The sequence below is a fragment of the Eptatretus burgeri genome, chromosome 13 (assembly GCF_056783735.1).
Source record: "Eptatretus burgeri isolate ZD-2024b chromosome 13, Ebu_testis_v1, whole genome shotgun sequence".
NCBI lineage: Eukaryota > Metazoa > Chordata > Myxini > Myxiniformes > Myxinidae > Eptatretus > Eptatretus burgeri.
Window position 1 is genome coordinate 14,647,885 of NC_140973.1, and position 26,781 is coordinate 14,674,665.

Below are 26,781 nucleotides of genomic sequence, written 5' to 3' on the forward strand. Positions count from 1 at the left end.
ATGTCCTTTTCATACTCTCTTTTGGCTTGCCGAGTTATTTCCTTCACTTGCTTCTGTTTACTCCGATAGTGATATAAATCTAACTCCAGTGCTGTTGTTTTAAATCTAATAAATCCCTTTTGCTTCTCCTTCATAGCGTTCCTCATCTCACTGCTCAACCACCCTGGTCTCTTTCTACTTCTAGTTTTACACCTCATTGGAATGTACTTTCTCTGCACTCTACACATTTGGTCCTTGAAGTTTTCACAATTTTCTGATGGTGATTGTCCTGTTGTTGGAGTCTCCCAATCTCCATCACCCAATTCTCTCCTTGTAGTGTCAAAGTTTGCCTTCCTGAAATCTAATAGCCTTACCCTACTATCCTGAAATTGAACCCTCAACAGAATCCTTGCACACACAATGTTATGGTCACTTTCTCCAAAATGCTCCCCAACCTCCACCTCCTCCACCATATTGGGATCGTTACTTAAAAGGGGGTCAAACACTGCACTCCCCCTCGCGGGCTTATCTATGAACTGGGTTAAAAAAGAAATCTTGCAATAAAATGAGGAAATCCTCATCCCCTCTGCTCATTCCCTGTTCCTGGACCCAATCTATCCCTGGCAAGTTAAAATCCCCCACAATAAATACTCTTCCCTGACCACATGCCATTTTTAATTCTTCACGAACTCCTCCTTCCTCCTCTTCCTTCCCACCCAGAGTCCAATAAAAGAATCCCACCAGTATCTTACTATTTCTACAATCTCTAATCTCAACCCACGCAGAATCCTCAACAATTATTCCTTCCTTGATGTCACCCCTTTCTCTTGATGCAATGCTGTCCTTTACCCACATTGCTGCGACTCCTCCTATTCTCTCCTTACTATCACACCAACACACCTTGTAACCTTCTCATCTTGTCCTCCAGTTACTCTCCTCAATTAACAATGTCTCACTCACTGCAACTATATCATACTCCTCACTATCTACTTTGGCTTCAAGCTCTTCCATCTTATTTTTTAAACTTCCAGCATTGATAGAGAATATATTTAACTTTTCCCTTCCTGAAATTCAATTTTCCTGCCTTGCCTTATTCATCCCAATTGCTTCATCCGTTCTTTCCTTGATAGCTTCTCCACCCTCCGCTGACCTAAAAAAGCCTGAATTCCTTCAATTCCCACTGCAAACCTTGCTGCCCCCTTTCTATTTAATACAAGGCCATAATTCTGGAAACACTCCCTTTGTCCCCTAAATGATGCCCACTGCTTCTGAAATGTAAAACCTTCTTCCCCACACCATTCTTCCAGCCATTGGTTGACATGTATTGCTCTGCTCATAATTTCTATATCGTTTCCTAATCTTGGGGGGATCCCAGAAAACATGACCTCACAACCCTTTGCTTTCAGCTGCTTACCCAATATCCTGTATCTATTTTTCAAAACCTCTGAGTAAACTTTCCCAACATCATTCGCACCGAGGTGAACCACAACCAACTTCTTCCTGCCGTGACCCGAAACAATATCGTTTACCCTTCCGTCAATGTCCCTCACTCCCGCTCCTTCAAAACTACACAGAATTCTGTGTCGACAATCCGTCCTGCAGAATGAAGAATCAACATATTTAATAATCTCATCACCCACAAAACTCTCTCCCAGACCTCATTTCTACCAACTTCTATTGCTGCACATCCACCACTACCCGCACTCGCTGCACCTCCACCAACGCATGCGCCCGCTGCAGCTCCACCACCGCCCATGCCCGCTGCACCTCCACGCCCACTGCACATCCGCCCGCTGCACCTCTGCCACTGTCCGTGCCTGCTGCACCTCCGCCCACTGCACACCCACCACCGGCAGCACCCGCACCTCCGCCACCGGGCCACCCGCTGCACCTCTGCCACCGCCCGTGCCTGCTGCACATCCTCCACAGCCCGCACCTGCTACACATCCACCACCGGCCACGCCCACTGCACCTCCGCCACCACTTGCTGCACCCCCGCCACAGAAACAGCTTCAAAGGGCCTGGAAGGAGAGATCGCCACCCAGTCGTCCTCGTGCGCCGATCCCTAAACTGGAAGCCCGGAAGTGACGTCCAGCTTCAAGGAGTTCCTTTATCCCCTCTTCCTCTCCAGGCTTCTAATTAACAAGGAAGTGACGTCGAGCTGAAGCTTCAAGGTTATTCTTCATCTTCTTCCCTCCCAGAAAGATGGGCTTTTTATGATAAAACAGATATGGATTTTTGTTCCACATGGACAGTAAATTGATAATTAGCTTTCCAATGGTATGAATTTTTTCATATTACGGCAGCAGGAACCCTTAAGAATAAAGCGTTAGGGACGGACAGATGGACACACAAACATAAACGTGGACAGGTGCTTCTCCTTTCAGTAATGTGTGCTTTGGTGTGCAAAACCTTGGGCCTTCACTAATAACACCTGAGATGCTCCATTCTTTTTCCCTTCCATACACTTCCTCTTCTCTCTCCAAAAATTGTCCCCCGACCCTCCCTTTTATCCCCACTCCTCTCCCCTTTTCTCAATTTAAATCCCTCTTCCTATTTATAATGTAATATGTAACTGCAATGTATAATGAGGTCACAGTAAATGTTTGTAACACTTGGTGTGCCAAAATGAATTTGTAAATGTCTCATTATCAGCGCAGAAATACAAATGCATACCAGTCAGTTTACTTCCTTGATGACGTGTGCCGAGTTGAGCGCAGAGATATTTCAACAACTGGGCACGTTTTTCTCTCGTGTAATAATCCTCCCTCCGATGATTCCACAGGCGCGGGTTTTCTGCGAACAAATTGCAAAAGATTCAAAGAAGACGCACAACTTGCAATGAAGAGTAAACGTGATGTCGGGCTGTGATCTCGTGCTGAGACTTAAACATGACTCGAGTTCTAATTTTGATGAACTCCAAGTCCGACATTGGGTGTGAAGGCTGGGATTTAGACGAGTCATAGTGACTTGCAATGAAAGTTGCGGAACAAATACTCGCTTTCACACTCGATCTTAAGAAACTGGGGATATAGAAGGGTGCATGTACGTTGGCAAGACCGTTAAGTAGCTTAGGTATGGATGGGTGATTGTGATGTCTGTGAGAAGGTCTCGCCAAAAGGTGAGCATTCGGTCAGTGCTTATGCATTGCTTACTCGCAAAACTATTCACGCTCCAAAAAAAACTAAAAACAAACAGTCCAGTGATGTCCCTATGCCTGTCCCACTGTTCTCCTCCACACTCGCACTCCCACCCAATGATCGAGGATTTGATAGAAAAGATCGAGGATTTGGATGTGGGAAGATAAGAGGTGGTGGTGAACAGCTGTTTTGAAGGCCTGGAGGGAAGAAGGGAATTGAACAGAGTGAGGGAGTTTATTCCAAAGGTGGGAAAAAAGAAAATGAAAGAGTGAAGGAGAGCAATGATTCGTTATTTTGGTAGTTTTACCAGAAGGGGGTTGTTGATGGACCTTGAGCGCCCTGCGGAAATATGGTGGGGACAAATCGCAGACACAGCAGGGGAGGCGAGACCGGCGAAGAGATGGTAGAAGACAGAAAGACCACCGACCTGTCTGTGGTGAGAGAGTGAGAGGCCCAAAGACTCAGCCTCATCGCGGGAGATGCCAATGATCAGAAATGCCTTGGCCTGGTGTTGGCTCAGTGGTGAGGGTGTTGGCTTGGGATCCTAGGGTCCTGAGTTCAAGCCCCGTCGGCCGCTGAATTAATACACCAGGGCATTGACTCAGCCTGTCATCCTTCCGAGGTCAGCAAAATGAGTTCCAGTTCCAGTGTGTGTGCTGGTGGAGGAGCACTGTGTACAAAGCATCAGCGACACAGTTGCGCTTCAAGAAATGATAGATACCCTGGCAGCTAAGCTGCCATACGACCAACAGAAATGCCTTGGTTTCCACAGCGTGAAGCCGAGAAAGGTGGGAGACAGGAGCACCTGCCCAGAGGAGAAGCAGTACTCCATCAGGCTACGGACGAAAGCTTTGTATGTAGTCAGGAGGTCAAGTCGGCCGAGGAAGGACTTTGCACGATGGCAGATTCCCAGTCGGCGACTGGCTTTGGAGGCCAGGTTGGAAATGTGGCCTTCCCAGGAAAGATCATGGCAGAGAGTGAGACCTGGAAGCTAGAAAGAAAGGATTTCTTCCAGAGAATTGTTGAGAAAGTGGATGGGGGTGTTTTCCAAGTGGTCCCTTTGGAGAGATAAAGTGAGAGTGTGAGATTTGTCCGGATTGAAAGACATGTTCCACGTGTTGACCAGTTTGTGATTTTACCCAGATCTGCAGTGAGCGAAGAATCTGCTGCTTGCTGGTCTGAGGGATGACAGATGGTACGGCAGAGGGTGGAATCATCAGCAAAGAGATAAAGAGGATTTTCCAGAGGCTCGGAGAGATCATTGATGAACACCAGAAAAAGAACAGGGCCCAGAAGGCTGCCTTGAGGAACTCCAGCCTGGACAGGAAGAGGAGATGAAAGAACTCCATTTTGGGCCACACGTTGACTGTGACAGGAGAGGAAGTCTGCGAGCCATAAGCGAAGATGGCCGTGGATACCATTGGAAGAGAGTTTGGTGAGCAGGGCAGGTTGCTAGACCATGTCAAAAGCACGCGATATGTCTCGGGATATGGTTCTGCTTTCACGTCCGGCATTGAGGACCTCCATCCATTGTTGGGAGAGCAGAAGCAGAATATCGAGGGCAGAGTGACCCGGTCTGAAACCAAATTGATGATCGGAAATCAGGCCATTGGAGAAGAGGAAGGATTTAATGTCTGAAGCGATGATGGATTCCATAACATTGCTGATGATTGGGAGAAGGCTGATTGGTCTGGAGTTGCAGGGATCTGCTTTTGCACCTTTTTATGCAGGACTGTAATGTTTGCTGATTTCCAAGCAGATGACAGATGACCTTGAGCAAATGAGGGGGTGAATCGACCAGAGAGAGGGTGATCAAGAGCAGAGGAGCAGGTTTTTGGGACACGTAGGCCGATTCCGTCTGGACCGGTTGCAGAATCTGACTCGAAGTTTGACAGCAAGCTTTCAACCTTGTCAGGAGAACAGGACACAGAGTCCAGGGACAGTTGGGTGCGACTGGGTAAGGTGGGTACAGAAAGCAATGGGTTTTGGACACAAGATTTTGATGCAAACACTGAGTTTAGGCATTCAGCCTTTTCACGTGCGGCATCAGCAGTGGGACCATTTGAGGTAAGGGGAGGGGTTGGAGGGGGAACATACACCAAAAACAGATTTGATTAGATGCCACCAGGACTTGGAAGAGGGAAAGAGGTTTGAGAATTCAGACTTGAGCTGAGAAAATGTTGTGTTCTGGCTCTCCTGGGGTGAGACACACTTGTTCCGAGCTTTATGGAAGGAACTTAGATAACCCTCAGTTGGGTTTGCTTTGCATGAGGCAAAGGCAAGTTGTTTCAGGACAACTGCCTCGCCACAAGCTTCAGTGAACCAGGGGTGGGAGGAAGCGTAGGACAACTGAAGACGAGAGTGGATAAATCTGTGCATGAGGGAGAGTAAGTTTCCTTGAAAGAATTCACAGGATGAGTTGATGTTGGAGAAAGAGACGGGAGTCCATTCTTGAAGTGTGATGGCTAATTGGAGACGTGCCAGTCGGCTTAAGTGAAATGCCAGACTCGACGGCGCCGAGATGGTTCTCCGATAACAGCCAGAGAGATGTCCACTTTGACAAGTACGTGATCGGAAGAACCGATTTGAGCAAAGGAAGAACAGTAGATATTTTCAGGGAAATTTGTCAAAATCAGATCCAGCAAAGATGGAGTACCATTGTTCGAGATCCGAGTCGAGAAGTTGACCGATTGAGTCAGTCAAAATGAGTCGCAGAAAGCTTTTGCTGAAGTGCCATGACAGGTGAGAGAGGTACCCACACCCAGCCAACTGGCATGATGACAATTGCAGTCACCCCATATGAGGAAGAGAGAGTTTGGATGGAGAGATAGAAGTTGGTCCATGTTTTCGGATCGTGAGATGTAAATGGAGTTATCACTGTTTGGTGGACGGTACAGTACACATCGAAACATGAGGTGGGAGTGGAGGGGAAGCCGTAACCAGAGGTATTCCTGGGGGTGTGGTGGAATGAGGGCAGTGCATGGAGAGTGAGGAATCGAGTTTTTGATGAAGAGAGCAGCTCCTCCACCAGGACGAGGCTCAGGTCTGTCATACCAGAGGAGGGAGTAACCAAGGAGAGATACTTGGGAGTCAGACATCTTGAGGGAGGAAAGTTTCTGTTCGGCAGATTATGTCTGGTTTGTCAGTAGCAACCTGTATGGAAAGATCTGTAAGGTTTCAGCGAAGGCCCCGGATATTTGTGGTCCACACTGTTAATGAAGAGGGAGAGGAGGAGGGTTTGGGTGCAGGGGATGGGAGGGGAGGAGGAGGGTAGGACAAGGAAAGAGGTGGGGGGGAAGGAGTGTTGTTGAAGGAGTGTGGGGGGACTGCAGAATAGCTCGGGGAGGGGGCCGGATGAGGAGGAGAAAAGGAACTGTGGTGTTGGGAGAGAGAGGGGACAAGACAGGGGGTAGAAGGCAGTTGAGGATTTGAGGAAGTGGAGTGATGAGATGGAGGTGAGAGGGCAGGGGAAGGAGGCAGCTTGTGGGAGAAGGGTGAGTAGGGAGAGTTGAGGGCGAAAGGTCAGGGCGGCGTTTTTGAGAATGGTGAGAGCGAGGCTTGGAAGGGGAAGAGTGTGATGGTTGCTTTGAGAGGTGAGTTGGTACTGAAGTTGGAAAAAAAGAATGGTTGATAGAAAGTGAACATTCACAGCAAACTAGGGGTTTTTAATTTTTCATTCAGAGATGCGATTAAAGACATTTCTTGATGGTTGCAATAAAGGCGAATTAACAGTTGGACTTTTTTTCGGCAAGGTATGAATGAAAGGTCGAATTGAGAGCAGTCTGTTGAAATAGAAGAAGAGTCGTGCATTATGACACAGTAAAGAGTATCACACTTGTGAAAGAGGAAGATGAAGCATTATGAGATCTTTTTTTTTATTATTATTGTTATTACTAGTACGTGCCCGTACGTGTGTGGCCGTACATGCAAAAAAAAAATAAAATAAAATAACTTTCAAACAGCCACACAGGCCGTTCCCTCGCTCTCGGAAACGACGACTGGATTGGGGCATTGTGTTTATCTCTAAATGCGCATAAGAAATCGAGAAATTATTAGAATACAGTAAGTCATCACTATCCGGAAGTCCATACGTTGTAACCCGTAATGGGGAATGCGGCTGAGGATCTCTTCCCCAACGGCCAAGCCGACGCAGCAATGTGTCCTGTCATTGGTTGGTAAATAAATGACCATAACTTGGGAAGCACTTGTCCGATTAATATAAAACCTTGAAAAGGCACATACTCGGGTCCCCAACAATATAGCTGGCAAGTTTCAATTAGATCAGACCAGTGGTTGTCGAGAAACAGCAGACACACACACACACACACACACACACACACACACACACACACACACACACACACACACACACACACACACACACACACACACACACACACACACACACACACACACACACACACACACACACAGCTGGAATTATAGATAGATTGTTTGAGAGACTTTTCATCAGATGATGTAATGAAAAGATTGCAGAAAAAAATATCGTGAGGTGAAAGGTGAATTTGGATCGGTAAACGCAGGGGGTGGAAACACATCACATGGTTTCAGAAGAAGCACGTGGCCCTGGGAGGTGGAAAGTGAAAAGTGAATTTATTTATTTTAAATAAAGGATTGCGAAACATTCAGAAAAGTGAAGGTTGAAGCAAAAACGTGGAGGTGTGTGGTGAATTTGGAACTGTAAACGCAGAGTGAAGCTGCTGGGTCGATGAAACATCAGGAAGAGAGTGGAGAGACACGTGGTTGCAGGAGGTGTATTGATCGAAAGGATGCAAGGAAGGTTATTAACTTTTTGAAGAAGAGGTGACATTCGTGAATGAAGGTTGAAGGAAGAAATCGTGAAGGTAATGGCGAGAGTGGGTCAGTTCATGGAGAATAAAGATCGTGTGTCGGCATCAGGAAGAAGGATCGGGACTCGTGGGTATGCAAGGAGAAAGGTATTTTATATTTTGCATTTAAACAGAGGGTTTAGTTGGGAGGGAATAGATAGGGAGCGTTGGGAAAGTGTGGAAAATACAAATTGGAGGTAATTGGGAGAAAATACAAATAAAAACGATCGTACACCAACAGGGGAAGGATGGGTAGGCCTCAAAAGAACCCGGTAAGACAAGGTCGACGAAAACTCACATGATAGCACTTTGAAGAGAAAAAGCACAGATTGAGTCTTTTATTTGAGACTTGCCAGGGTTTCTTAACACCACTGGTCAGTATTTTGTTGCATCATGATCGTTAGCTCAAAACAGGAAGAAAAAAAAAATTATGATGTAATGGTGCAACAAACAAAAGAAGATTGTAAACTTGAAGGCCAAGTTTCCCACAGAGCAAATGAGCCTCGATTGGGAATGTGAAACAGTTAGAACCCAAATTTATTTTAAAAGTCTCATCCTACAAACACAAATCCTAAACACACTTGAACATACTTGCTCCAAACACAATGACCACGTGAGGTGAAAACTGGCAGCAGGCTTCAACGAGCCTCCGTGCTGTAACCCTCCCTGTAAAAGCTTCAAACCTCGTACAGTAAGTTAAAATACATTTATAATCATATTTACCGGCAAAAAAATCGATTACTACATTTTCTAATTCCACTGTCCAGTCGAACACGGTGGAGAAACCAGCATCCGCCATCTTCGTAGACACTTGAAAGCTCGAATCTGATTGGTCGGTGAACCGGGCATTACTCTCAAATGTGATTGGTTGTTGGGCGGGCGCATTGCTCTGATTGGAGGATCTCGTGAGGCTGTGTTGCTGGATCCACGGTCAACTGGCATGCAATGGTTTTCATTGAGGAATGTTTGACCCCCCCTGTCTGTTCAAACAAATTCCATCAAATTGCGTGCTGTGGTCTCCCTGGAAAGGCAGCGGAGGGGTGGAAACGTTTAAATGGAATTATTGAGGAACTGTACGTGGATGCGTTGGAGATCGAGGGGTGTGGATGTGGGGATGGTGGCTTGTTTGTGGATGGGGTTGGCATCGTTGGATTTCGGGAGGAAGAAACATTTACAGGCCAAGTTTTAATAGCAAGGGGAAACACCAACAACAGAACAGAAATGAAAGTGAGATCAAGAGGAGGGGAGAAGGACACAACGGGGTGAATGAACAAGCTGCCCACAAAAGACATGAGAACGACAATCGGTGGAGCACAGACCTCCACCAGCGGCAATGAGAAGGTAACGGTTTTAGGTTTGTAGGAATAAATGAATCACACCACCACGGTGATGATACCGTGCGGAGTATTTAATGTAACCACAGCACAGCACATGAGAATAGCCACCGGAACACGGTACACGGTACACGGTACACGGCCGGAACCGTGCCCCATTGCATATACAATGGCGTGACCTGTTTCTCTCCCTTTTTATATATAATGTATTCATGCACCAACTGATTGTGCCAGAAAGTGACACACAAAGATACCAGGCTGAATAAATGTGATTAGCCTCCTCACACCAAGATGAAGTCTTGGGGAAACAGGTGTGCAAAGAAAAGCACCTCGTGAACATAAGGAAGACCCATCTCAGTGCCAAGGTAATCCAGATATATGGATGGGAACCAACAAAGTGTACATGGATACATGCCGCTGTGGCAATGGGCTTGGACCTAAAGGCCCAGTCACACCTTGACGTTTTTGCCAGCAATGGCAACGTATTAAAATGTATGTAAAACGCTGGCTTTTGTTGATCTTTTGATGTTTTTTTTTAAAGATTCGGACGTATTCATGACGACTTGGTCTTATGCATAACGTATGAGTAACGGACAGAACGTTTCGTTGAGTTATAGATAACTTATACCAACGAATGCTGAACCTGTTGTCGGCCTTCACAAGCTATGCCCAACGATAGTCTAACTTAGGCATAGCGCGCTGCACGCATCGCCGACGATGACGTGACATAGGTTATTAAAAGGCTGCCGCACAACGATTCAAATCATAACCGCCGGAGAAATGGAAGTGTCAACATCGCAGTCACACCTTGGCGATCTTGCCAGCGTATGCCGACCTCTGAAAAATGTGCCTAAAACGCTGCCGCACGTCGAATACGGTATGGGTAAGTTTGGTATGCATGAATAGAACGCTAAAGTACGCTATCATACGTCGTAGTAAGTGGAGTACGTCTTGTAATTTTGTACATGTTGAAAATTTTACGACGTACTTGCCGTATGACACACGCTCCGCATGCGATGGGAATAAGTTGTACGCACGATATGCGATCGTTGACACACATCGACACACGTTATTTGTAAGGTGCTCATAAGTTGAAACAAGTCAAGGTAATGGTTAGCGTCAGTGTTCCAGACTCCCGGTTTTTTATTTTTTATTCGGTATGACGGTGTTCAGTGTACAGTGCGGTTATGATTTAAATCGTTGAGCGGCAGCCTATTAATTATATTATATTATATTATAACCGCACTAGAAATCGAAGTGTCAAAATCACCATCACACCGAAGGAAGGAACAAAAAAAAAAAACTAAAAAAAAAAACCAGGGAGTCTGGAACACTAACGCTAACCATTACCTTGATGTGTTTCGACTTATGAGCACCTTACAAGTAACGTGTGTCGATGTGTGTCAACGATTGCATAACGTGAGTACAACACGTTACTCATAGGTTAGAAAAAAGTTTCGGGTACGCTAAACATTACCTCGACGTGTTTTGACTTACGAGTAACTTACAAGTAACGTGTGTCGACGTGTGTCAACAATCGCGTGATGTGCCGACAACTAATGGCCAGCGTTATGCGGAACGTGTGAATCATACGCTGGCATAAGTCTTAAAATTTCAAGCATGGAAAAATTGAGGACAACCGAAAAGTACAACGTTTAAAGCCAGCGTACAACGACGTATGGCATTGTTTTTCAGCGTGCTCTCAATGTTATCAAAACTTACCCATAACGTATTCGACGTGTACCAGCGTTTGACAAATTTTCCAAAAATCGGCATAAGCTGGCTAAAACGTCAAGGTGTGACTGGGCCTTAAGCTACCGTCTCCCCCCAACTTATCGCCTCTGCCTGTCTTTGTCCATACACACTCCCTTAATTTGCAACAACAAAACAACAAAATTTAGCCCCTTTTTATTTTATTTTTTAGTTATTTTTCTCTATAATTTCATCTCCCTAACCCCCTTTATCGTCTTTGTCCGGCTATCCTATCCTGTCCATCAACTCCCAACCCCAATGTTCCTGTTTTGGAGGGGAATAAGGATGAGACTAGCGTCCTGTCTCGAGGCCCAACAAAGCCTCAGAATATCCTCCTACAGATTTCAGCAATCTTTCCCAAGGTGGGTCCAGCGGCCTACAGAGAGTGAAGGGATGGATGGTGCGAAGGAGTACACGTTTCCGATCTACCCTATCCTTTATTAATCTTTAAACTATCCCAGGGGCTTTTCAAAACGCCTGGCTCTTTAAACTATAGGTTCTAACAACCATGATTCCCATCGCCTGTGTTGGTGTCCATTATTAACTTGGGCCCTGCCCACAAATTTTCACTCGTGCCCTTGCACAATTTCATGGCTGGGCAGTGTGGCTCACTTGGCAGGGATTTCCCCTCTGCCGAATCTCAAACTACGGCACCCCCGGGCCCTGAGGCTGTCTCCGAGCCTACCTGCTCCCTATGAACGCGGGGGGTTTCCCTTCCCGGCATTGCCCCCTCCGATGCCCACGTGGCATTTTGGCGCTACGGGTCCCTTTCCAAGGTTCGCCCGTGCCCACTACACTATCCCGGTCCCTTGGACCCTTGGCCTACTCTGGCCGACTTCTCAGTACCTGGGGTGCCCTCTATTCAAAACTCACCTTTCCACAGCCACACTCCCAGCCAGTCCATTGACTCCTGCACCCTTCAAAAGGTATCGAGCCTTCTTCCCACACCAACAACAAAACGACCTCCTTTTCATAAATTTGACTAACCTAACATTACACTGACCCCAGGGTCACTTGGGTGGGAATCACTCCTCCCCCCACTCATTCATTCACACCATACATTCCACATTCACTCCACTCACACACTCGGGCCCGCTGACCCATATTCATTCATCATATAATTTTCATTTGCTTTTCAATCCACTCCATACTCTACCTATGTTCCCCTAACTATATCTTGCTCCCTCATCATCCCTTAAACTAATGCACGTTCCATTTAGTCTACGTAGCAAAGCTACATCCCCACTACACATTCCATGTCTGTCCATGTCTCCCAAAATCCATTTTCCATTCTAAATCTAACCGAACATTCCCACTAACTAGTCCACGCACCCCATGGAGGACGGCTCATGCCCCCATGAGGCTGGTCTATCTAAGCTAAACCCATCCCACTAACTAGTGCTTCCTTTGCCCAAACAGGATGTCTACCACATCCGTGCCAGGCCATGTACTTGGAGCGAGGCTTTTTATTTTTATTTTTTTTACACCGCCAAAGCGGCGGTCTACGCCTCGCTCGTTCATCCCTTCCATTGGGCACTACATGCAGCCTTGTCGTCACCCTGCGCATCGCAATCAGCGCTCACTTCTGAGGGGTTCCCCATGCGGGACAACGTGCGCCGCTCGCCAGTAGCTCGTGCCGCGAGGTCCTTGCCGATGACGTCAGTCGCACACCGAACCTGCGCGGTTTCCCGTGCAGGCCAGCACGAGCGCATCGTCCCGGGGGCTCGCTCCACGAACGGAACACGAGGCGCGCAGCATGTGATGCCTCGCACACTCGCTCGCATGACGACCCTCCGTTCCAAATTCCAGCACTCGCCTGCATTTTAGCCGTCCACAAGGCATTGTTGAATCCCACGTGGAGCGTTTCCACGCCGAATTCCCTACACGAAGGCATGCGCATGACGGTCGCTCGCGAAATGTGAAGCGGGCCCCGTACGCAATGTCCCGTGAAATCGGCGCGGATCCCGAAATACTTACTAGTGGCCCATTCGGCTCGGTATACCCGTCTCCCGTCTGAATCCGTCCATGTACCAATTCCTCGCATGCACTCATGCACGGCATGACACTCGCATTCTGCACACAGTTCAACACACTCGCACCACTCGTACACTTTACCACACACTCCGGGACAATCACATCGGGGATTCGTGTTAACTCAAGAAATCCCAGGGTTTCCATACCCCCCAAGCTCCGCGTGTACCCATTTGCATCACTCACCCACTCAACCTTGCACGGCCCGACCGGACTCACCTCGTCACAGTCCACTTCGAGGGAGCTTACCATCTCCCTCTGTCCCTGAAGGAGGCTATCCTGATGCTCGCACTGGGTCACGAAACATTCCCCATGCTCAACCTCATCGTCCCCCACTAACTCTACGTGTGTGTGCTCATCTTTAGTTTCATTCAATTCGTTCCCTTCTACTTGTTCCATCTCCCATGTCTCTGTTATTTCTTTCAATTCCTGCGTTTCTGTCTCCGTTTTCATTTCCGTTGTCTCTGTGTTTATTAGTTTCACTCTCCCCAATTATCGTGACGTCGCTCGTCCCCTCGTGTCTCACCCTACATGTTGTTGTAGAATGTTGTAGTTAACGTTTTAACCGACTCGATGTAAATCCTGTTACTCAAATGAAAGCCATAATTAATTCACTGTCCACAACGGAAAGTACATTACATCAGATTATTTTATTAACATAGTACTATGGTGTTCAAAACACTGAGATGTAAGCATCCATAATGATTTGCACTAAACTAAGATTACATTTCCTGGCATTTATATGCTTTTGTGGGAGTGGAGGGGGCTGATAAGCATTAGAATAAAAGAACTCCAATTGCAATACGTGTCTACTAGGTGAAAAGCAAATGACGTAATCATGGCAAAAGTTGCAGCGTTATGAACCAGGTCACCTTGTTCGAGAGCGAGACATTCCTTTTATCAACATTTAGGTCAAAAGACTCTTGGCTACAAGGAAGCATAACTGACAGCCAATTCGACTTACAACATAAAAATTAAATTTATAAAGCACCAGCAACAATTATAATTGAGAGTACATTAATATTATTACTTTCTTCCACAATTCTCCCCTTTTTCCTTAACAGGAAAATTTGAATAATTATATTACACATGATCACCATACCCCTTTCCTGGAGGAGAATAGATATCCGTTACACAAGTTCAATCAACAATGGCAGCGAGTGCTCATATCAGAAGAATGCAGGATAACGACCATTTCAACAGTCTCCCAGCCAGGTGAGTGAGTGTGTTTCCATTCAATTTATGGCCTGTTCATCAGCATGTGTCACAAATCGAAAAGACATGCTATCCGAAGTCAGAAGATAAGTAGGTCAGGGTGTAGATAGAGCAGCACCCAATGGGAAACACAGTCGAGGCACTCCTTGAGCTGCAGAGAAGGCATATATTGGCAGGTATGAGCTTGGGCCCGACACTGAGTTGAAGGAGACGAAAAGGACTCGAGAGTTGACCCAGAGATCCAGCCCCAGCAGAGTTTGGGGCCTCGTAGCAGCAGTTTGTGCAATCAGGTTTGATTCACCAAGTGAGCTGTGCACGTTGGATGCAACCGTGATGGCTGCACGAGCCCCACCCGCACCATTAAACACATATTGCAGATGACTCGCCGTGTGGACCTTCAGGGCCTTCATCATGCATTGAAGCAACCACGGCAAGTTTACGATGCATTTGTAGAGCAGCAATTTGTGAGTGTGGTTGAGGACATTCCTCCAGGCTTGCCTGGCCTGCCTGGCACCACGCAACTGTGACATTAAGACTTTGCCTTGCTGTGGTTTAGGCCCAGTCACACCTTGACGTTTTAGCCAGCTTATGCCGATTTTTGCAAAAATTTGTGTAAAACGCTGGTACACGTCAAATACGTCATGGGTACGTTTTGTATATGTTAAGACCACGCTGAAAAACACTGTCATAAGTGGTAGTACGCTGGCTTTAAACGTTGAACTTTTGGGTTTTCCTCAAATTTTTTCATGCTTGAAATTTACGACGTAATTTACGACCATAAGTTGTAGGTACGTTATGCGATCGTTGACACACGTTGAAACACGTTACTTGTAAGTTATTCATAAGTCGAAATACGTGGAGGTAATGTTTAGCGTACCCGAAACTTATTTCTAACCTATGAGTAACGTTTTGTAAGCACGCTACACGAACGTTGTTCACACTTTGCAACACGTTACTTGAAAGTACTACTACTACTACTACTACTACTACCAACATCGACATCACTAAATTCTCTCGAACTACTACTACTAATACTACTACTACTAATAACATCGACATCATTAAATTATCTCGAACTACTACTACTACTACTACCAACATCGACATGCCTAAATTCTCTCGAACTACCACTGCTGCTACTACTACTACTACTACTACTACTACTACCATCGACATCACTAAATTCTCTCGAACTACTACTACTACTACCAACATCGACATCACTAAATTCTCTCGAACTACTACTACTGCTACTAGTACTACTACTACTACTGCTACTGCCACTGCCACTGCCAGTGACATTGACATCTACTCAACATGGAGTCAGGAACACTGATGGGTTCCTCTTGTGAAGCCCATTTGTATATACCAATTCCCCTAAACGCTGCCAATACGCCATTATACGGTAGCTGTAAGTTAGAAACACGTTCAGTAAGTTCTGTGGTCGTCCGGAAGACGTCAATCAAATTCGTCTGCATACGCCAATGTGCGTTTGAGATACGTTACACATAGGTTCAAAGCACGCTACACATAGGTTCAAAGCACGCTACTAATATGTTCAAAGCACGTTACTCGTAGGTTAAAAATTAAGTTTCGGGTATGCTAAACATATACAAGTAACGTGTGGCCGACATGTGTAAACGATTGCGGAGCGTGCCGAGAACTTACGCCAGCGTATGCGGAACTTGTGAGCCATACGTCGAGTACGTCATAATATTTTCAGCATGCTTGAAATTTCACGACGTACTAGACGCAACACGTAATATACCAGCGCACTTCATTGTTTTTCATCGTGCTGCTAACGTATACACAACTTACCCATACCGTATTCGACGTGTCCCAGCGTTTTAGACACATTTTTTATAGGTCGGCATTCGCTGGCTAAATCATCAAGGTGTGACTGCGATGTTGACATTTCCAATTTTCAGGTGGTTATGATTTAAATCGGCGAGCGGCAGGTTTTTAACAGAGACGCCACGAGTTCGTCGGCGATACGTGCAGCGCACTATGACTAAGTTAAACTATCGTTGGGCATAGTGTGTGAATGCTGACAACAGTCTAAGCATTCGTTGGTATAAGTTATCTTTAACACAACGAAACGTTCTGTGCCCGTTACTAATATGTTATGCATACGACCAACACGTTATGAATACGACCAAAACTTTTTTAAAAACCTCAAAACTTCAGCGTACGCTAACGTTTTATACATTTTTATACGTTGCCATTGCTGGCTAAAACGTCAAGGTGTGACAGCGCCTTAAGCAAGGGGGTCTCCTACCCCCTGCCCAGGAATCCTGTTTACTCGAAGTGGCGAGGCTTGCTTTTCTCTCTTTTTTTATGCGCACCAGCGCGACAACTCACAACCTGCGCTCTTTTCCCGTGATGTCATGGCAGCTGTTCGCGCTTTGCACACCTCGTCCCTTCTCGGATGGTAACATCCGGCAGGGATTTCCCTTCTGCCGGATTCCAACCATGCGTGCAGCCACGACGTCACCCTGTGCATCCCAAGCAGCCTCGCGTTTTGAGGGGTTCCCCACGCGAGCACATGTGCTCTGCTCGTCCGTAACCCGCGCCGCGGAATCCCCGATGACATCACTTGCACCCCGAAACCGCGCGATTTCTCGCGCAAGCCGGGGCACGCATAACGCATCGGGGAAACTGCTTCGCGCGCTCTGCGAACATAACGCACGGCGCAGACCACATGGAGCCCTCGCCTGGAGAACCCGTCCGATCCAAATTCACCATTCCAGCCAAGCTTCTGTCTGTCCGCGGGATCGCCTTGTATCCACCGTGTGTGTTTCCGGACCGGATTTCACTCGCATAGACGCGCACGTGGCGGCCTCGTGCGAAGCACAGCATGGACCCCGCGCGTGCTGCTGTGCGAATCTGGCACGGTCATCAAAACGGCTACGGCCACTACATGGCCCTTGTCCCTCGTCTGGCGCCATCTTCATCACCATTCACCGCATGCACTCCCTCGTGCTATGACGCTTTCACACCTCGCCATGACACTTTCACTCGGACACACGGTTGCGTGTTCCCGCATACCAACCGCCATTTCTCTTTCATACCGCGTCCTCACACATGCGGTTCCTCTCACATACGCCCTTTCACTCACGCACGCCATTTCACTCACGCTATGTGCGCGTTTCAACACGCATTTCGTCACACTCACTTTTTGAACCACACACACCGGGACAATCACGCTGGGAATTCGCGCCACCACAAGTGCTCCCGGGGCCTCCATACCCCCCAAGCTCCGCGTGTACCCATTCACAGCACTCGCCTCCCATAACTCGCAAAGCTCGACCGGACCCACCTGGTCGTAGTCCGCTTCAGGGGGGGCATAGCATCTCCCTACGTTCCTGAAGGAGGCTATCCTGCTGCTCGCACCGGGTCACGGGACATTCCCCAAGCTCCTCCTCATTGTCCCTCGCTAACTCCATGTGTGTGTGTGTGTGTGTTCGTCTTTAGTTTCATTTAATTCACCCTCTATCTCCTGTGTCTCTGTTTCTGTGACTATTTCCGTTTTCTCCTTTATTATCTCCCTCGTTTCTACTTGTCTCGTACATGTCTCAGTCACGCCATCTAATTTTTTCATCTCTGTCACCGTCACTTTCTCAGTCACCTCCACGAGTCTCGCCCAACACGTCTTCCGAATTATTGTGACGTCGCCCGTCTTTATCACGGGCCGGACAGCCGTTGCACTCCCTCTCGTTGGTTCGATCGTACTGTCACGTGGTGTCTCCATTTTGTGCTCTGTCGTTCGCGTTTCGTCGTGCGCAATCGCCATTATGCCTGCCTGGAGGCCTCGCCCCATGCACTGCATCTCACCCCGCAGTGTCTGCATATTTGCATCCATAGTGCATTCCATGTTTTTCACATCGCGCACGTTTGTATCCATTTTGTTTTCCATGCCATCCATTTTGCTGTTCATCTTGCACGCATTCGCATCCATTTTTGCTAGCATTGCAAACAACTGGCGCATCTCATACGAACTCGGCGCAACCAATCCGACATCATTGGTCGCAGAAACGGCCAGGACTGGGGAGGAGTTTGACGGAGGGGGCGTGTGTCATACAACACGGCCCCCGCCGCTGCGCTCATTACGGATTCTGGGTTTGGTTGTGGGGAAAGTTCCTGCATGGGACTGTCCTGTATGGTGATTTCGTCCTGAGCCATAGATTCGTTCATTTCTAAATCTATTCCCTCCTGCCCCCGCTCGCCTTGAGCTGCCATTTTGCGTATCGGAAATAAAATATTTCAAAGCTCGGAATTTAATGGAACAGGAGGGTCGCTTCGCACACCCTTGATCCGGTTCCGTTAATTTCGCTTGGAGGAGGATGAATTGGAATCCCACGTCCTGACAACAGTGTTGTAGATTTCCGACCGTCCGGCGTGCAGATGACCGCCTTTAGCCTAATTGCGGCCGCGCGTGCCCACCGAACGTGGCAATCTTGTCGCAGCTTCCGGATCAACGCCGAAACCCAGCTACGGGTGTTTATAACACACCATAAACCAGCCAACACTTTTGTCCATGCACTACAGGGTCGATCGCCGAATTGTCGATGTACCTAATTATTCGCGCGGACACAAATGTCGGGAGTTTATACCTCAATGGGTCCTGCAAGAAAATGAGCCGCTTAAGCAGCTCGTTCCGTATGCGATTGCCGAGCGGTTTTATATCGCAAAGTCCCGTCGGACCAGATGTACGTTTTATAGGCTTATAATCAGCCAGCTAATATCCCGAACGCAATTATGGCAGTCAATGTAGGACGGGACGCAACGAGCAGGTGAACATTCAAACAATGGAGGTATTTATTTTAAATGCACATATGCAATGAATGGGAGGGGGGAAATGGGGCAGGATGAGCAAAAACCTACAGCCGAGTTCTATCATGTAATGTACAGGCACTTAACAGTTTGTTACTTACGGACAAGGCGCCACAGAATTTCATACAAAACCCAAGAAAGAAAGAACAGGCTCGTCAGCCTTTATTATTTGCTCGGAGCCGGGATGACCGAAGGGGCTCCGAGAGACCGAGCGGGCTACCTGGCCACCCTCGTGGTGACTCGCTGGGTCCTGGTTCGGCGACCCTCGGCGTCTTTGCCCGGACCCCCCGAGCTCCGACTGGCTCCCTTGCTCGTCCGGCCTCCACTGCGGCCTGGTCTAGCCGACGACGCGCTGGAGGAGTCAACGGGTCTCGACTCCGGCTTCCTGGTTGCGCCGGCGAACCTTCCAGTGAACCAACTGCCCGAACTCCGAACTCTCCAGCTCTCAACGCGGCATCTCTCCACTCCCAACTTCCATCGACTCTGAGCTCCCCACACCGATTCAGCTGCCTTTTCGGCCAGCGAACGCGGCTTTTTATCGCGTCCGGGGCGTTCACCCTCCCTTCCCGGCGTTCAACCTTCCCTTCCCATGTGCATTTCAACACAGTAGCCGCCACCCTCCCAACTGTGCCATGGGTGAAACACACACACACACACACACACACACACACACACACACACACACACGAGAGTTGCGAGGCTTTTTTTTTATGACAACGGCACTCGCAATTTGGGGCCATTTCCCCTCTACGGCAACACAGACTCAGCGGAGAGTGGTGGCCCGTACAGGATAAAATCTCGCGACCTTCGCGTTATCAGCACCACACCAAAGTAGCCACAAGCCAAAATGGCCTCGATACTTAACATGTTACCCCAAGATGAATTGAATGAATCATAATTTTTATTATAACAAGTATTCAAATGATGCTCTGAGGAGACCATCCATTTATTATGTATGCAACGTAACGTGTTCAAAGCCAAATAGCAAACAAAGTTATCAAACAGTGAGAAAACCCGAGCTTTGATCCATTTGACTCCCACAGCTTAACCACCGCACGAGTACTGTAGGGGATTCTCACCCATAATCTGTCCCCAGACTGTCTTGCTGAGGTGGTTTTAATTATTTTATTTTATTTTATGAATGTCCATTTCTCTTCACGTTTTATTTGTTGCTATATTACTTCTAACAAGACATTCATGTATCACATCGTCCAGTAATCTTCAATTCTTTAATCGAGCTCACAATCGCTTCCAATTCAGATTTTCACCAAGATTGAATTCACACACACACACACCTCTCGATCCGGTCCCAAAACACTCTCAACAACATTCGCCCCGCACAATGAATCAACAACGCGTGAAGAATCGGTCACCATCGTTTTCCTCTGGATTCGGTGTGTGCACCTCACCTCAACCAGAGTCTTCAAAATCTACGGTGACGACCAATCTCTATCTCCATTTTCCGTCACACCTGCATTCCCATAAGCTTCACAGGTCACAATACACAATAGAGCACGTTTTATTCCAGTGAAATCTATTGGACTCGCACACGTTCCATTTCGACAATCACTTAGCATCACATGCAAACCAGTGTGCATACAAATCAGATATGAATACAAACATACAAGAGTTCCAGGTTGGAACACGCAACTTGCGTTCTTAACGCAAAACTCAACCTTTCCAATCACATTGCATTCACAAATCCATCCAAAGAGGTAACTCCTTACGAATCCGTCACACCTCCACTCAATACCATGCAACAATTTCACAGCAAGCAAACTTCCAGTGAGTACAATGAACAAACAGAAATACAAACAGGTAACACAACAAACATTCATAACACTTATTCATTTCCCACTTAACCATTCTCCTTGCTCGTTTACCTTGGCCACTTACCTGGGTCGGAACTCGGTCTCAGCATGACGCTGTTCGATATATTGCTTGCTCGCCTCTAGAGAGACTGCGAGCTGAATGCAGTCTTCAACGTGGCCTTTCTGGATCGGGTCTGCACTCCGAACCTGTTACCAAGAGGAGCCCTCTCTCTGCGTTTTGTCTGCACTCCCTTCTCTCCATGCTTTCCTTATCTCCTCTTTAAGTACTCCGCTGGCTCCTCGTTGATACTCTTCATTTCCCTCCATAACTTTCCTCAGGTGATTCAAACAATCCCGATCAAACGTACTTTTCTCAGGAAAAGTCAATTTACTGTTCATTGACCAAACGCACCAATTTGCAACGTCTCTCACAGAATCAGGTCCGTATTTATCAAACATATATCTCGCGCATGTCCCTCTCCGTGGCCTGGGGCAGGTTGCCTCGGTATACACAATCTCATCACTCTTTCCAACAGCATTTACCATCCTTCAAACCGTTAACAGGTCACAAATACCATATAGTATGCACTTCAATGTTGCGAAAAGACAATAAATTCTGGCCAGCACTGTAATAAAGCAACTCTAAGCACTTATCGTTCGAACCACATAACATCAATCCACACAATCGCATAACAATCACACTTTATCACACTCTCACACTCACACAGCGAGCTGGATCTCGAACCCCTCGCGGCGGTGGTATTCCAACCTCCCTCCCTTTGGCCAGATGAGATTGGCCTTTCCCCAATGCCTCTACTGTACCCAGTGCAGCACCATGAGTCGAGTAACGAACTCGCTCAAGGTACGGAGAAGACTCTAGCTTCCCGTCAAGAGATCCATCGATCTCTGTTCAGCCCGAGGCTGAAGCGGTCCCAGACCGTATGATCATTCTAGGCCTCCAATAAAATTCTGACATGTACTTTCCTTTGTTCGAAGTACGTTACCCGCTTAGAACAGGCCCCGCCGTCAGGAATAGCATCTCGTTGGCATTCGCCGTCCCTCCGGACCATGGACTGCCTCCAGGGATTTAGTACCGACGTGTCACAACACCAATTGTTGAAGAAATTTGTAGTTAACGTTTTAACCGACTCAATGTAAATCCTGTTACTCAAATGAAAGCCACAATTAATTCACTGTCCACAACAGAAAGTACATTACATCAGATAATTTTATAAATATAGTACTATGGAGTTAAAAACACTGAGATGTAAGCATCCATAATGATTTGCACTAAACTAAGATTACATTTCCTGGCATTTATATGCTTTTGTGGGAGTGGAGGGGGCTGATAAGCATTAGAATAAAAGAACTCCAATTGCAATACGTGTCTACTAGGTGAAAAGTGAATGACGTAATCATGGCAAAAGTTGCAGCGTTATCAACCAGGTCACCTTGTTCCATAGCGAGACATTCCTTTTATCAACATTTAGGTCAAAAGCCTTGGCTACAAGGAAGCATAACTGACAGCCAATTCGACTTACAACATATAAATTAAATTTATAAAGAACCAGCAACAATTATAATTGAGAGTACATTAATATAATTATTTTGTTCCACAACGTTTCCCCTTTAATTGTCGTGGAATCTCTCGTCATCCCGACCTTACCCGTCTCCATTGCGGGCCCAACACAATTTGCACTCCCTCTGGTCGGTTCGGTCGCTCCGCCACGTGGTTCCGCCATTTTGCAATCCATTGTCCGCATCTCACCTTTCACCTCCTTCATACTCGCCCTCATTGCCTCTTGCCCCGCCTGGAGACTCAACCCCATGCCCTGCATTTCACCCCGCTGTGTTCGCATATCGCCCCTCAGTGCCTGCGTGTTTGCATCCATGCAGCTTTCCATTTTCTGTAAATTTGCTTCCTTTCTGTCGTTTTGTTCTTGCACATCACCCCTCATGCTTTCATCCATCCTCCGCATATCGCTCCTCATTAGCATCAGTATTTCCCCCAACTGGTCCAATCAAATGTCCCTGACGGAGCCGATCCGCCATGATGGTGTGCGGAACCGGCAGAAATCGGGGGGTGGAGGACTTTGACGGAGGGGGGGGTGTCATATGCCACCCCTACCATGCTCATTATTTTGGGGTGTGATCGCGGGGAAAGTTCTTGCATGGGGGTGTCCTGCACGGTGGTTTCGTCTTTGGCCTTAGATTCCTCGAGCACGACACCACTACCCACCTGCTTTAGCCCATCTTTGTTCATCATGTTGCGTGTTGACAATAAAATTTCACTCGCTCGCAATTTGGGGGGCACGGCGGCGGGGGGTTGCTCCCTACACCCCTGATTGGAATCCCGTGAATTTCTCTACGGAGGCGGAGAGGCCGAATCGCACTCCTGATCACCAATTGTGCAATTGGTGTCCTGCAAATTTATGGAGGTGGAGGAGTTTGCACCCCACTCCTGACAACCAATTGTTGTGGGGCCGGGTGTCGGTGGTGAGCACGACCACTAGATGGAGCAGTAGAGTCGGCTCCACCGAACATCCGGAATCTAGATCGTGCTTCTCGGAGAACTCCAAGGAGGCACGGGTCCCTCACAGGAACGTGTTCGCCAATACTTTGACGGCGGGAGGTAGGGTCCACTTGTCTAACTCCAATTTACCTAAGTACCCATGCCGTCCAACTACCGGGGAAACCTCACCCTCAGCCGACTCTGTCCGATCCGAATCGCGGTATCGGCTCGGATCCGGCGTGACCGAGTGGAGTTACCAGAGCCGCGCCGGACCAAATGCACAATTTTTCGCTTCCCAATTTCCCAACACGCACCGTGCTAAGCCAATGAAAGAAACACAGAAACGAGCTGACACATTCAACAAAATGGATATTTATTTACAATAGGCAGGGAGGGGAACACAGAAGAGCAGAGTTATCCGACTATAAGAAATTCAGTCAATGCACAAGCGAAAGCACGTAACAATTCTACTTGACAAGACAGGCCCGCACACAGACACACACCCAAAGAAATGGACCCCATGGGACCTTTATTGAAGGTTCCCAGCTCAAGGGAAGATGAGCTGGAAACCAGAGCTATCTTGGACCTGTCCACCTCGTGTGGTCATCGACGTCCTGGACCGGCGGGACTCGAACCCACAACCACGATTCCACTCCAAGTACCCGGGACGGAGGATGAAGGGCGAACGCCAACCAGCGTGAGCGCGGACGAGGCAGCGAGTGCCAGCAGGCAAGGCCAGGCGATCTGGCAGACCAAAACCAACTCTCTTACAGTCGGATCGCGCCGAACAATTATTCACTCCTTCTCCAGAGGGGAGGAGCCACCTCCTACGACCCGCTCTCCCTCACTGGACGGTTTTGGCGTGCAAATGTGCTCGTCGCTCCCGTAATTGGCCAAAAAGGGTGCCAAGTCCACTGATTGGACCGCGGGGGGGGGGGGGCGTGGCGGGCACCACGGCGGACTGCCCCTCAAACATGAAGAGGGATAAAATTGTCCTGCGTGGGCTCTCATTGCGTGCGACCGACGGCAAACTCACTCGCATCTCTCTGATTGGTCCAGAGAGATGCCAAGTCCTTCTTGAACCCCGCTCACCACGATCGTTATGGCGTCAGGATGGAGCGAAGGTGTTGCTGTAGTTGTAAGTGATCTAAAAATGTAAAAGAAAACCCTGACTATCAAAATAACTCCGCAGCACACAAACATTTAATTCCAATTAGACTAGGGACGGGACCCTAACTAGAAACACATACTTACCGATACAACTGATTTATAGGGACTCTGGCTGTTGTGTGCAGTAAGCTTCCAGATTTGTAACAATAAAGAGATAGATCGACAGATAGATGTTGGTTTTTGTCTGCAAAACATGCACAGATGGTGAAAGCTCCAAGGCCCCGATGGAGAGAGAGAGAGATGATTCTGTCAGATGACTTTTTGTTGGATTGTGTTGATGAGTTCTGTTATTTGGGTGACATGATTGGAGCAAGTGGTGGAGCAAGGTCGACCTCTGTTGCCAGAGTTAGGAGAGCCTGGAAGAAGTTCAGAGAACTGCTGCCTCTTCTGGTGGGTGGAAGTAGATCCTTGAAAAAGAAAGGCCAAATCTACAGGGCTTATGGAAGGAATGTCATGTTGTATGATAGTGAAACATAGCCAATGAAAAAGGAGGAAGTTTTAAGACTGGATCAAACTGAGATGAGAATGGTTAGATGACTGTGCAGGGTTTCCTTTAAAAATAGGAAATCCTCTGGAATTTAGAGAAAGATAAGGTCAAGTGTCGTGTCGTTGGCGGTCCAAGGTTAATCTTCCTGACCCAATTTGTGGTGAGGGGCAGTTAACACCACCAGCCTGGACCTTTGAGCGGTCTTTCCTTAATAGAAGGCGGACACGTTGATCTTTGGAGATTATTACGTGCACGAGAAGGGCATGGAGCAATGGCGGAGGGACGGGAGCACAGAAATTGATGCACAGAGGGGTTACTACTCCAACCCCACAACAAATACACGGATACAGCTACTTAAAATAAACACATTTTATGAAAATTGACATATTTACAAAGGACAATAATCAGAATAAAATAATGTCAGGTAAACTAATCCTAAAGTCTAAATCAAGGCACCTCGACACACACACACTTAAATACAGACAAGGGGAAACAAAATAAAAGAAAACCCTTCCTTTATTCTGATGCTTACCTTGGCCCAGAGATGCTCTTTGTGGAACTTGGAATCGAGGTGCTTCTATTTGCACGTGTAGACGTGCACAAAATGGCACCAAGTCGCACTCTTGCAGCAGGAACATACGTCAAGAGATTCATGAGCGGTATTCAACACCAAGGCTCGGAGACCCCGTGCAGCTGTGCCGTGCGTCGAATGTCCTCACCAACCCGCTGTCTGACATACACGAGGCTCTGAGGCCTGTCGCATACAACCAGCCAAGAGTCGATGGCCAGCGTCTCGCTTCACCACGCGAGCCAAATCGCCTCAGCACGAAGAGGAGAATCGTACCATGCTCTTCATGCGTCGAAGGAAAGCCAGCCGTAAAGCCCTGTTCTTTCAGGCCATCTCCGAGCTACGTTCTCTCTGGACGGTGTACGTCCCTCACTCCGCACTCAACCGTTCCTCCTCCAAAACTCTCCACTTTCCATCTTATTTGATCTGCTGGCTCCCACGCCCTCTTCCTCTTCATGCGTCTCACGTCACGCCCATCAATCCTCCGCCTCCGGGGGCGTGGCCTGCTCACACAAAACCCGGGGCTTCTGCCCGCTTGTAGTTGTTTTAGGGACATGTTCCCCACCTTTATAGCATACAAAATCTTGGAATACAAAACGTAGGAGGAAGTTCACAGGAGAGCGATTACAAATTGGGGCAATTAGTCTGAAACTCTACCTAATTAACATGGCACCACCCCTCCCCCCCCCCCCCCCCGTGTGGTGACAAGTAACACTTAAGCTCACAGTTTCCCTACTTAATTACATTGAACGTCTCCGACACATCCACGGACCAAACAACTCTATTCAATCCTAACTTTCTGATTAAATTCCTCCATCTACCTCCACAACCTTAACAAGAACGGGCACTCAGTGGAGCGCATACCTTCGCCAACGCTACATCCCCCCCCCCGAGAAACCGTTGATTGTGAGGGTATTTAATCCCATACCACATCTGCCATCTCATACGTGTTGTGATGGCTAAAAAACATTAAATTTCCTGCTGTTTGACACTGATTCACGTACATTGTACAATTTCTGTATGAACTCCCTGACCTTTTTGGGTGTCGGTGTCAAGTCAATCTGCTGACAACTGGTCACATTATAAGAAATAAGTTCAG

At 47.6% G+C, this 26,781-nt stretch overlaps 1 protein-coding gene across 2 annotated transcripts in view; it reads right to left on the reverse strand.

The window, feature by feature from the left end:
• Positions 1-26,781, reverse strand: part of LOC147013893 (uncharacterized) — a 106,313-nt gene that overhangs the window by 47,375 nt on the left and 32,157 nt on the right. The window contains exons 3-4 of one of the 2 annotated variants that reach the window (XM_085851212.1): positions 8,693-8,990; positions 2,656-2,775 (exon numbers count right to left, since the gene is read on the reverse strand). In XM_085851212.1, the coding sequence (XP_085707338.1) occupies positions 2,656-2,775; positions 8,693-8,768 (196 nt within the window). In that variant the 5' untranslated portion in view covers positions 8,769-8,990. The remainder of the gene's footprint in view (positions 1-2,655; positions 2,776-8,692; positions 8,991-26,781) is intronic. The other variant, XM_085851211.1, reaches the window with a different exon arrangement.